The sequence below is a fragment of the Oncorhynchus masou genome, chromosome 9 (genome assembly GCF_036934945.1).
Source record: "Oncorhynchus masou masou isolate Uvic2021 chromosome 9, UVic_Omas_1.1, whole genome shotgun sequence".
Classification (NCBI taxonomy): domain Eukaryota; kingdom Metazoa; phylum Chordata; class Actinopteri; order Salmoniformes; family Salmonidae; genus Oncorhynchus; species Oncorhynchus masou.
This window is the reverse complement of record NC_088220.1, coordinates 33,726,198-33,738,946: the sequence shown is the minus strand read 5'-3', so window position 1 is coordinate 33,738,946 and position 12,749 is coordinate 33,726,198. Positions and strand designations below refer to the sequence as shown.

At 43.4% G+C, this 12,749-nt stretch overlaps 1 protein-coding gene across 2 annotated transcripts; it reads left to right on the top strand.

The window, feature by feature from the left end:
* The first annotated feature begins 70 nt into the window (after positions 1 to 70).
* Positions 71 to 12,682, top strand: LOC135545895 (ankyrin repeat domain-containing protein 13D-like). Of its 2 annotated transcripts, none has more exons than XM_064973858.1 (16): positions 71 to 1,177; positions 1,315 to 1,450; positions 3,103 to 3,227; positions 3,655 to 3,700; positions 3,866 to 4,009; positions 4,175 to 4,364; positions 4,498 to 4,564; positions 4,659 to 4,740; positions 4,822 to 4,883; positions 4,999 to 5,129; positions 5,243 to 5,400; positions 7,782 to 7,895; positions 11,139 to 11,311; positions 11,526 to 11,560; positions 11,679 to 11,903; positions 12,089 to 12,682. In XM_064973858.1, the coding sequence occupies exons 1-16, from the start codon at positions 1,094 to 1,096 to the stop codon at positions 12,150 to 12,152; spliced, it is 1,836 nt and encodes a 611-aa protein (XP_064829930.1). In that variant the 5' UTR covers positions 71 to 1,093; the 3' UTR covers positions 12,153 to 12,682. The 2 variants fall into 2 exon arrangements, with proteins under 2 accessions (XP_064829930.1, XP_064829929.1); XM_064973857.1 differs by having other exon boundaries at positions 11,472 to 11,560.
* Positions 12,683 to 12,749: the final 67 nt, after the last annotated feature.

Genomic DNA, 12,749 nt, shown 5'->3' with positions numbered 1-12,749 from the left:
TTATTTTGGGGGGCTGATATTAGAGAACAGGTCCACATATGTGCAGACTCTCATTTAACATTGGGTTAATTGATGAGCACATGAGTAATATGGTCCTGGGGGATCTACAGGGTTTGCCAACTTTTGTTTCAATGTCAGGTGATTTGGTGAATTCGGTGTGCTGGGCTGGAACAAGAGCCTGGGTCCCCCAGGACCAGAAATGAGGCCTGCATACTTGTAATCCCTACTTTTATTAGGTTAAGAGATTCTCTCCATGGTCCCACCACCACACTACTAAGCAGCTGGTGTAAAAGTGGGATAGTACAGTTGTGTACCCCTTCGATTGTATGGCAATATGCATCCCGCCCTTCCCTCCAACTGCTAGCCATAACCTGGAGCTGACGCGAAAAATAAATTAATAATACAAACTGGGGTGCATTTTGTCGCAGATGCCGCGGTCTGTTTTTGTTAAGAATACTAGACTGTTTGTAATAGGGTTTTGTTGTTCCCTGGAATATTGCGATTGGAATCAACACCGCATTGATATCATCGGATGTATCATCGTTGAGTGACCTGGATGTGAAATCCAAATAGGCCGTATATTGGTCTTATTTTGACAGCACAGGATAAAAAATAAAACATTACGAAAGGGAGAGGGTGATGATAGGAGTTGCTAGTTAGCTAGCTAAAACATCGTCAGAATTTGAGTCCATCGTTTGTTACAACCGGCATTGCGAGACTAATGGTTGACATGGTCAGGCGTGCGATGTCAGCCAGCTAGCTGGAATGGAAAATAAGAGCTGTCATGATTTTAGCCAAGTAGTGTCATGATTTTAGCCAGTTAGCTAGCTTACCTGACTAACGGGTAGAAGAGAGCTAGCTAGCCATGTATTTCAAACGGTAATACTCATAGCTTCTTGCTAATTGCGTTAGCTACGTTGCTAGTTACCCGTTTTATCCCGTAGAATATCGTTAGCTTGCGTTTTTTTTCTTTAGTGCACGTGTACTTCCACGTTTCTTCCCGCAAGTTTTCTGTAACGGGAAACACTGACAGTGGGCCAGCAAGTTGCTAGGTAACATCATTAGCTTTCTAGCAGCTAGCTATAGAAAAACAATGGCTCAAGAGGCGTTTCCTTTACATTTTCTGGTTTGGAACAACCAATACATTGAGCTTGAACGGGAACTACAGCAAAACGAGGTAGGTCAACGGGGCGGGAGGTAGCAACATCAGTTTCTTTTCTTTTTCAGCCATTATAATGTTTTGATTTTAACAGCTGCCGCACCGCTGAGAGGCGTGCCCGGCTTTCATAACCCACCAGGGCTGTTTTTCCACAGGAGAATGTGGAGCGTTTAGATCCGCGGGGGCGCACCCCGCTCGAGCTGGCGGTGTGTCTGGGCCACCTTGAATCAACCCGTGTGCTGCTCCGACACTGCGCAGACCCGACGCACTGCAACGCTCAGAATTGGACAAGTGAGTGTGTAAACTGGGGAATGACTGGGAAGAATAGTGTTCTCCATAAACAAAGCAGAGTCATTTATATTGCTGTCTGTTTGAAGGATAGCTATCTTGGTTAATATCGTGTGTCTGTGGGGTCGTTCCATTTGAGTTCAATTACGTTTTGACCACACACCTTTTTGGTTTGAACAGAACTTTCCATACATATTTATATTTACCCATGGTAGAAGTGGTCAGAAACTGATTTTTTTGGACCTGAATGCCAAAACATTCAGGAGATCAAGCTTCTCAAAGGGCGTTTAGCTGCCCTACTCTCCTTGAAGTCTATGGTACCACAAAGATCGTTGGAGGTCCACACGTCAGATAATGTTGACTTGAATTAGAATATCAGTTGTTTTAAATAATAGTCGGTCTTCCATAGGAAACCTATTGAAATATAGATAATAGAACAGACATTCCCATTTAAGATGACATAGGTGGACCAGCAGCCATCTTTGTGTAAGTAATTGGCACTTAAAACGATTCAATTAACATTTGAATGGTGTACCAGCTACATTGCAGTGGTCTGAAGGGATACTGTAAGTCCATTCTATGAAATATACTTCTATGAGTTAAAATGGGCTGTTTTAACTGAGGGCGGGCACAACACAAACACCACAGATTATGTAGATAAGATTCTTAATAGCCTCATCGAAAACCAAGCTTCCCTAAATGTAAAGCCTGTTGAAGTCCATGGTAGAAAATTAGCTAAATAGGGGTTGGAGCCCGCTGTAAATCAGTGACACCTCGCAACACGTCAAACCAATCAAATGCCTTGCTTGGATGGAGCTGTTGTAATGAGCTAAAGGAGGACGGACTCATTAATGGCTGGAATGGAATTAATGGAACAGTCAAACATGGTTTCCATGTGTTTGATACTGTTCCATGCCATTCCAGCCATTACGATGAGCCTGTCCTCCTATAGCTCCTCCACTGGGGACAGTGCACGAGAGTGGCTGGGAAATTGCTTATTTTAAAACCTATTCAAAATATGACGATGTATGCTGATTTTGTGCATAGAGCACACTTCTGGCAAAACAGAATTCATTTTTTCCTCCAGGTTCTCTTATGTTTTCTGGTTGCAAACGAGCATACGGAACAACTCTGCAAAATGTGTCCTTCCGGTCTGAAAAAAGGATGAACACGTAGCACCAACAAGCATGTGGGGGAGGGTTGTTGAAATGTAACAATAAATCAGCGGTCCATTCAAACCATTTTGGCCAATACAAAATTCTCCACAACTCCAAGGGAGGCGTGACAACGAACTGATTTTGAAGGTATGGCTACTTGAATCTAGGGTCTAAGCTAAAATCTGAGTTCACCCATTAAAGGTTACATTTTTATATTTTTTTAAATGCTTTAAAATAAATTCTAAAATAGTTTGATAACCTTGTTTGTAACCTTTTTTAAATGATTTCAAACTCGACCGTTAATATTTTCCAGTGATGAAGACTTGGATGTCTCATGGTGTTGTGGGGTATGCAAAATGTGAACTCCTCTTGCTCCTGAATGTTTTGGCATTTAGGTAAAAACAGTTACTTTCTGACCACTTCTACCGTGCCTAAGTGTGTATGGAAAAGTTTAAAGTCAAAAGTGATTGAAATCAAATGGAATGACCCTATGTCCAGTTTTGCAGGAGGCAGTGAGCACAGGGGACCCCGAGCTTTGTCAGCTGGTGCTGCAGTACAGGGACTTCAAGCGAGCCACAGAGAGACTGGCTGGCATCCCAGAACTGCTCAACAAGCTAAGACAGGTGAGAACGGTAGCGTAGCGGTTAAGAGCGTTGGGGCCAGTAACTGAAAGATTGCTGGTTTGAATACCCGAGCCGACTAAGGGATAAATCTGTCGGTGCCCTTATTGCTCCTGTAAGTCACTCTGGATAAAAGTGTCTGCTAAATGACGAAAATGTAAATGTAACACACCGAAAGGTTGCTAGATCGAATCCCCAAAATCTGTCGTTCTGACCCTGAACAAGGCGGCAGTTAACCCACTGTTCCTAGGCCGTCATTGGAAATAAGAATTTGTTCCTAACTGACTTGCCTTGGTAAATAAAGGTTTAAATAACTAAAGAAAAACAATTTGCAGTCTTCAGTTCATCCACAAAAAACACACAAAGGTAACACACCTGTCAATCAGATACACCATTGCACAGATACCTGAAACACACTCCCGTCTTTCAGGCCCGGGATTTTTACGTGGAGATGAAATGGGAGTTCACCAGTTGGGGTGAGTTTCCGATGTTCTCCCAGTGGTCGGTTTCAGCACCCCACAGAGGATTAGCTCCCAATTCTACTGTCACTGTGATGCACTGAAATGTTTGCAGTGGTATTAATGCCACAAATTCTCTGTCCCCCTCTCCCCATCCATCTCCCCCCTCCTTTCCTCGCTCAGTACCCCTGGTCTCCAAGGTGTGTCCCAGTGATGTGTACCGTGTGTGGAAGAGTGGCTCGTGTCTGCGGGTTGACACCACTCTGCTGGGCTTCGAGCACATGACCTGGCTCAAGGGCCGTCGCAGCTACATCTTTAAGGGCGAAGGTATGACACACTGGTGATATGGCTAGTTATTCCACACTGCGTTTCATCTGTTGCATTTCTGTTTTGGAATGCGTAGTAGCCTCATGGTGGTTTGTGTTGTTTCCATAGCTACCGGTTGAATGGTGACGTTTGTTTTGTCTCCATGGGAACGTGTTGTTTCCATAGAGAATGGTGCCATGGTGATGGAGGTGGACCATGACAAGCAGGTAGTGTACACCGAGCCTCTGTCTCTCTCCCCGCGGGATGCCCCATCTCTCCTGGCTGCCATGCTGCCCACCCAGGAGAACACTGCCCAGAGACTCACCTCTCCCATCGTCTCCACACACCTCAACACACGCAACATCGCCTTCGAGAGGTAACACACAGACACAAACACATCGCCTTCAAGAGGTAGCTACTTCACACACAAACACACACACACACAGCCAACATACTCACCTACCTGGTCTCTCTCTCCTTTTGCTTCTCTCCTGCTCTTTACTGCACAGGAACAAGTCTGGCATTTGGGGCTGGCGCTCTGAGAAGAGTGAGGCAGTCAGTGGCTACGAAGCAAAGGTGAGCCCAGAGACTCTATTGGACTTTAAAAATGCTTCTCATAAAAAATTAGTTTGTTGGCATTTAAAATACTTTTTTCTTTGGTTTGTTTCAGGTATACAGCGCCACTAATGTGGAGTTGGTGACTCGGTCAAGAACAGAGCACCTGTCGGACCAGGACAAGTCCAAGAGCAAAGGTACACAGAACACTCTTATGTTTAATTTGTTTATAGTATACATACACCCACAGTGTGGTTCTAACCCTCCTGTCCTCCCAGGCACCAAGACTCCTCTTCAGTCCTTCCTGGGGATAGCTGAGCAGCATACCGCTCATAATGGGGTGAGTTTCTCAATGACACACCATCACCTCAACTTGTATGTGGTGGATAGGTGCTTTGATGGACTGACAGATGGACGTGCTCATTGGTGTGTCTGTCTCTCCCCATGTCTCTCAGAGTAATGTGTGTCAGTATGCCAGCCCCCATAACCCCACAGCCATCACAGCTGAGGAATACTTTGACCCAGAGTTCCAACTCAACGAACGAGACATCGGACGCCCTGTGGAGCTCACCAGCAAGGTCCAGAGGTACAGCTGTTGCTGTGGCAACAGAGAACTGGGATAACCATAGCAAACGCACAGTCAAGCACAATATCACCACCATGTTTAATGCAAGTGTCTCTCTCGCGCTCTGTCTCTAGGTTTAAGGCCCATCTGTGGTTGAGTGAGGCTCACCCTCTGTCATTGGCTGAGCAGGTCACGCCCATCATTGACCTAATGGCCATCTCTAATGCCCACTTTGCCAAACTACGTGATTTCATCACCCTGAGCCTGCCCCCCGGCTTCCCTGTCAAAATAGGTGAGGTTTAATACCTAAACTGCCCCCTAGGCCATACCTCCTAGGCTGGGGTCAGGATCTGAAACAGACAGTCCCAGAGAGAGGACATTGAGAGGAGGAGGTGCTATCAGAAGAAAAAGGAAGCGCTTTACAATTTAGGCTGAAACAAAGTGACGAGAGTTTGAAGATTTCTGTTCTCTTCGCCCTTGCCACCTCACATCTCTCTTTCTCTACAATTCAATTCAATGGGCTTTATTGGCATGGGAAACATGTGTTAACATTGCCAAAGCAAGTGAGGTAGATAATAAACAAAAATTAACATTCAACATTCCACATTCAGAAGTTTCAAAACAATAAAGACATTACAAATGTCATATATATATATATATATACACATACACACAGTGTTTTAACGATGTACAAATGGTTAAGGGTCACAAGGGTTAATAAATAAGCATAAATATGGGTTGTATTTACAATGGTGTTTGTTCTTCACTGGTTGCCCTTTTCTTGTGGTAACAGGTCACAAATCTCGCTGCTTTCATGGCACACTGTGGAATTTCACCCAGTAGATATGGGAGTTTATCAAAATTGGGTTTGTTTTCAAATTCTTTGTGGTTCTGTGTAATCTGAGGGAAATATGTGTCGCTTATATGGTCATGCAGGAGGTTAGGAAGTGCAGCTCAGTTTCCACCTCATTTTGTGAGCAGTGTGCACATAGTCTGTCCTCTCTTGAGCCATGTCTGCCTACGACGGCCTTTCTCAATAGCAAGGCTATGCTCACTGAGTCTGTACATAGCCAAAGCTTTCCTTAAGTTTGGGTCTGACACGGTGTACTCTCTGTTTAGGGCCAAATAGCATTCTAGTTTGCTCTGTTTCTTTGTTAATTCTTTCCAATGTTTCAAGCAATTATATTTTTGTTTTCTCATGATTTTGATTGGGTCTAATTGTGCTGCTGTCCTGGGGCTCTGTGGTGTTTTTGTGTTTGTGAACAGAGGCCCAGGACCAGCTTGCTTAGGGGACTTTTCTCCAGGTTCATCTCTCTGTAGGTGATGGCTTTGTTATGGAAGGTTTGGGAATCGCTTCCTTTTAGGTGGTTATAGAATTTAATGACTTTTTCTGGATTTTGATAATTTGTGGGTATCGGCCTAATTCTGCTCTGCATGCATTATTTGGTGTTCTATGTTGTACACAGAGGATATTTTTGCAGAATTCTGCGTGCAGTCTCAATTTGGTGTTTGTCCCATTTTGTGAATTCTTGGTTGATGAGCAGACCCCAGACCTCACAACCATAAAGGACAATGGGATCTGACTGATTCAAGTGTTTTTTTTAGCCAGATCCTAATTGTATGTTCCTTTTGGTGGCATAGAATGCCCTTCTTGCCTTGTCTCTCAGATCGTTCACAGCTTTGTGGAAGTTACCTGTGGCGCTGATGTTTAGGCCAAGGTATGTATAGTTTTTTGTGTGCTCTAGGGCAATGGTGTCTCGATGGAATTTGTATATGTGGTCCTGGCGACTGGACCTTTTTTGGATAACCATTATTTTGGTCTTACTGAGATTTAATGTCAGGGCCCAGGTCTGGCAGAATCTGTGCAGAATATCTAGGTGCAACTGTAGGCCCTCCTTGGTTGGTGACAGAAGCACCAGATCATCAGCAAACAGAAGACATTTTACTTCAGATTCTAGCAGGGTGAGGCCGGATGCTGCAGACTTTTCTAGTCCCCTCGCCAATTCGTTGATATATATGTTGAAGAGGGTGGGGCTTAAGATGCATCCCTGTCTCACCCCATGGCCCTGTGGGAAGAAATGTGTGTTTTGCCAATTTTAACCGCACACTTGTTTGTGTACATGGATTTTATAATGTCGTATGTTTTACCCCCAACACCACTTTCCATCGATTTGTATAGCAGACCCTCAAACCAAATTGAGTCTCAGGCTTTTTTGAAATCAACAAAGCATGAGAAGACTTTGCCTTTGTTTTGGTTTGTTTGTTTGGTTGTCAATTAGGGTGTGCAGGGTGAATACATGGTCTGTTTTACAGTAATTTGCTAAAAAGCCAATTTGACATTTGCTCAGTACATTGTTTTCATTGAGGAAATGTACGAGTCTGCTGTTAATGATAATGCAGAGGATTTTCCCAAGGTTACTGTTGATGCATATCCCGCGGTAGTTATTGGGGTCAAATTTATCTCCACTTTTGTAGATTGGGGTGATCAGGGTTTTTATTTTGTCCTGTAGCTCATTCAAGGTAATTGGAGAATCCAGTGGGTTCTGGTAGTCTTTAATAGTTGATTCTAAGATTTGTATTTGATCCTGTATATGTTTTTGCTCTTTATTCTTTGTTATAGAGCCAAAACGATTGGAGAAGTGGTTTACCCATACATCTCTCTTTCTCTCTCAGAGATCCCTCTGTTCCATGTGTTGAATGCTAGAGTGACCTTCAGTAACCTGTGTGGCTGTGATGAGCCTGTCAGCTCTGTCACTGTACACACACCAGAGGAGGCCCCCGAGGCTGGTAACCACGCACATACACACACACATGCATACATACATACATACAGTTGAAGTTGGAAGTTTACATACACCTTAGCCAACTACTTTTGAACTCAGTTTTTCACAATTCTTTACATTTAATCCGAGTAAAAATTCCCTGTCTTAGGTCATTTAGGATCACCACTTTATTTTAAGAGTGTGAAATGTCAGAATAATAGTATAGAGGAGGATTTATTTCAGCTTTTATTTCTTTCATCACAGAAGTTTACATACAGTCAATTAGTATTTGGTAGCATTGCCTTTAAATTGTATAACTAGGGTCAAACGTTTTGGGTAGCCTTCCACAAGCTCTCCACATTAAATTGGGTGAATTTCGGCCCATTCCTCCTGACAGAGCTGGTGTAACTGAGTCAGGTTTGTAAGGCCTCCTTGTTCACACATGCTTACTCAGTTCTGCCCAAAAATATTCTATGGGATTGAGGTCATGTCTTTGATGGCCACTCCAATACCTTGACTTTGTTGTCCTTAAGCCATTTTGCCACAACTTTGGAAGTATGCTTGTGGTCATTGTCCATTTGGAAGACCCATTTGTGACCAACTTTTAACCTCCTGACTGATGCCTTGAGATGTTCCTTCAATATATCCACAATTTTCCTGCCTCGTGATGCCATCTATTTTGTGAAGTGCACCAGTCCCTCTTGCAGCAAAGCACCCCCACAACATGATGCTGCCACCCCCGTGCTTCACGGTTGGGATGGTGTTCTTTGGCTTGCAAGCCTACCCCTTTTTCCTCCAAACATAATGATGGTCATTATGGCCAAACAGTTATAATTTTGTTTCATCAGACCATTGGACATTTCTCCAAAAAGTACCATATTTTCCCCATGTGCAGTTGCAAACTGTAGTCTGGCTTTTTTATGGCGGTTTTGGAGGGGTGGCTTCTTCCTTGTTGAGCGGCCTTTCAGGTTATGTCGATATTGGACTCGTTTTATAGATACTTTTGTACATGTTTCCTCCAGCATCTTCACAAGGTCCTTTGCTGTTGTTCTGGGATCTGTACTTTTCACACCAAAGTACGTTCATCTCTAGGAGACAGAACGCGTCTCCTTCCTGAGTGGTATGACTGCTGCTTGGTCCCATGGTGTTTATACTTATTGTTTGTACAGATGAACGTGGTACCTTCAGGCATTTGGAAGTTTCTCCCAAAGATGAACCTGACTTGTGGAGGTCTATAATTCTTTGCTGATTTCTTTTGGTTTTCCCATGATGTCAAGCAAAGAGGCACTGAGTTTGAAGGTAGGCCTTGAAATACATCCACAGATACACCTCTAATTTTCTCAAATTATTTTCTGGAGCTGTTTAAAGGCACAGTCAACTTAGTGTATGTAAACCTCTGACCCACTGGAATTGTGATAAAATTCACTGTAAGTGAAATAATCTGTGTAAAGAATTGTTGGAAAAAATTCCTTTTGTCATGTAGATGTCCTTAACCGACTTGCCGAAACTATAGTTTGTTAACAAGACATTTTTGGAGTGGTTGAAAAACGAGTTTTAATGACTCCAACCTAAGTGTATGTAAACATACGACTTCAACTATATATATACAGTGCCTTGAGAAAGTATTCGGCCCCCTTGAACTTTGCGACCTTTTGCCACATTTCAGGCTTCAAACATAAAGATATAAAACTGTATTTTTTTGTGAAGAATCAACAACAAGTGGGACACAATCATGAAGTGGAACGACATTTATTGGATATTTCAAACTTTTTTAACAAATCAAAAACTGAAAAATTGGGCGTGCAAAATTATTCAGCCCCTTTACTTTCAGTGCAGCAAACTCTCTCCAGAAGTTCAGTGAGGATCTCTGAATGATCCAATGTTGACCTAAATGACTAATGATGATAAATACAATCCACTTGTGTGTAATCAAGTCTCCGCATAAATGCACCTGCACTGTGATAGTCTGAGGTCCGTTAAAAGCGCAGAGAGCATCATGAAGAACAAGGAACACACCAGGCAGGTCCGAGATACTGTTGTGAAGAATTTTAAAGCCGGATTTGGATACAAAAAGATTTCCCAAGTTTTAAACATCCCAAGGAGCACTGTGCAAGCGATAATATTGAAATGGAAGGAGTATCAGACCACTGCAAATCTACCAAGACCTGGCCGTCCCTCTAAACTTTCAGCTCATACAAGGAGAAGACTGATCAGAGATGCAGCCAAGAGGCCCATGATCACTCTGGATGAACTGAGATCTACAGCTGAGGTGGGAGACTCTGTCCATAGGACAACAATCAGTCGTATATTGCACAAATCTGGCCTTTATGGAAGAGTGGCAAGAAGAAAGCCATTTCTTAAAGATATCCATAAAAAGTGTTGTTTAAAGTTTGCCACAAGCCACCTGGGAGACACACCAAACATGTGGAAGAAGGTGCTCTGGTCAGATGAAACCAAAATTGAACTTTTTGGCAACAATGCAAAACATTATGTTTGGCGTAAAAGCAACACCCTGAACACACCATCTCCACTGTCAAACATGGTGGTGGCAGCATCATGGTTTGGGCCTGCTTTTCTTCAGCAGGGACAGGGAAGATGGTTAAAATTGATGGGAAGATGGATGGAGCCAAATACAGGACCATTCTGGAAGAAAACCTGATGGAGTCTGCAAAAGATCTGAGACTGGGACGGAGATTTGTCTTCCAACAAGACAATGATCCAAAACATAAAGCAAAATCTACAATGGAATGGTTCAAAAATAAACATATCCAGGTGTTAGAATGGCCAAGTCAAAGTCCAGACCTGAATCCAATCGAATCTGTGGAAAGAACTGAAAACTGCTGTTCACAAATGCTCTCCATCCAACCTCACTGAGCTTGAGCTGTTTTGCAAGGAGGAATGGGAAAAAATTTCAGTCTCTCGATGTGCAAAACTGATAGAGACATACCCCAAGCGACTTACAGCTGTAATCGCAGCAAAAGGTGGCGCTACAAAGTATTAACTTAAGGGGGCTGAATAATTTTGCACGCCCAATTTTTCAGTTTTTGATTTGTTAAAAAAGTTTGAAATATCCAATAAATGTCGTTCAACTTCATGATTGTGTCCCACTTGTTGTTGATTCTTCACAAAAAAATAGTTTTATATCTTTATGTTTGAAGCCTGAAATGTGGCAAAAGGTCGCAAAGTTCAAGGGGGCCGAATACTTTCGCAAGGCACTGTGTGTGTATATATATATATTCACGCTAACTCCGCGTCCATCTGCTCGCAGGGCAGGCCCCCCCTCCCTTTCACTGCGAGGTGGACCCCTCCGTTTTTCAACCACCCCCGGACTACACCACTCTTGGTCCGGGCCGTAGCGAGCCAATGAGAGATGAGGATGATAACTTGCTGCAGTTTGCCATCCAGCAGAGCCTATTGGATGCAGGGACAGAAAGCGACCAGGTGAGACAGGAAATAAGTGTGTTTTTAGAGCTGGCAAATCCATTGTTTAATATAAGTCATTGATCCATATCTTAGATATTTATCAGCTTCAGATTTTCATGATGATTGCCATGGAAGTTCAGTAAGTACAAGACATGCATAATAATGCCTCTCTCTGTAGGTGACTATATGGGAAGCTCTGACTAACAGTCGTCCTGTTTCTGGGCACATACAGTCACCACTGTATGAGGACGACTCTCAGCTGGAGAGGTGAGAAATCCTACCTCCATTTCCCCTTCCCCTTGTCCATGTTAGATCATGTATTACAAAGCTTTCCCTCTCTAGCGTTACCTTTTTAAACTGTCCTCCTGCTACCTCTCTCTGATAGGGCGATCCAGGAGTCCATGTCGATCTCATTGGCTGGTGGTGAGGAAGGAGATCCCGCATCTCCCCTGTCAGTCTCTCCGTCAGACCCCGGAGCCAACTCCCCTCCCTCCTACAGCTCAGTGGCTGAGCCCCGGATGCCGGGAGCGTTTTCCGTGGTGAACAGCTTTGACGAGCAGCTACGCATCGCCATGGAACTCTCGTGCAGGGAGCAGGAAAAAATGGACAGGTGAGAGAGAGAGGGGTTTTCTTGCTTTGTTTATCCATTGTTCTCTGACGAGGATGAGGAGAGGAACCCATCCTAGACATTTTGAACATAGTCATGGAGAGGGGCATTAATAGGATGGAAGGAAAAGGATTTTAGGTGATTGACTTCCAGTTTCTATGCCAATTGACTTATGTTTCCTGTTACAGGGTGAGGCAGCAGGAAGCGGAGGAGCTGGAGAGGATCCTTCAGCTTTCGCTCTTAGAGAAGTAGCCACGGCGACGGCAGAGGATTGAGGAACAAACGTGTTAATTTATTGCTTTTTTTTATCCGGCAATGTTAAATTATTTTATTGTTTATTTGATGATGTCTTAATGGGGCACTGAAAGAGTACGGGTACAGTATTCAGGGATGGAGGGAGTTAGACATGGTACTGGCCGCAAGGTGGGTAAAAGCAATGGGGTGGAACCTGCTTTGTGGGCAATTGCCATATTTGCTGTCGCCTGTCCAGTGGGAATGAGAGGGGGAGGTTGTCAAAATAGCACTGAGGCTCTGAGAGCAGATACTTTTGGATGGATGAAGAGGGAAACGTTAACATCACTTTTGCATTTTGCTTTCTTTTTCACAACCCTGCTGTCATTATTTTGAGTGATAAAAATCCTTTAACTTTTGAACTATGATACAAAAAAATGCTTATATTAGATAATTATTGGAAAAAAATGATGTTATAGTGTTTGAAACAGAATTATGTTGGTTGACTCTTGCGCGTGACTTGGAAAATACATTTACTCAATGACCCTGAAGCATTGGTGTGGTAGTCCATTTCTGAATGTGTGTGTAAAGATGAACCATTCACAGACATCTAGGCCA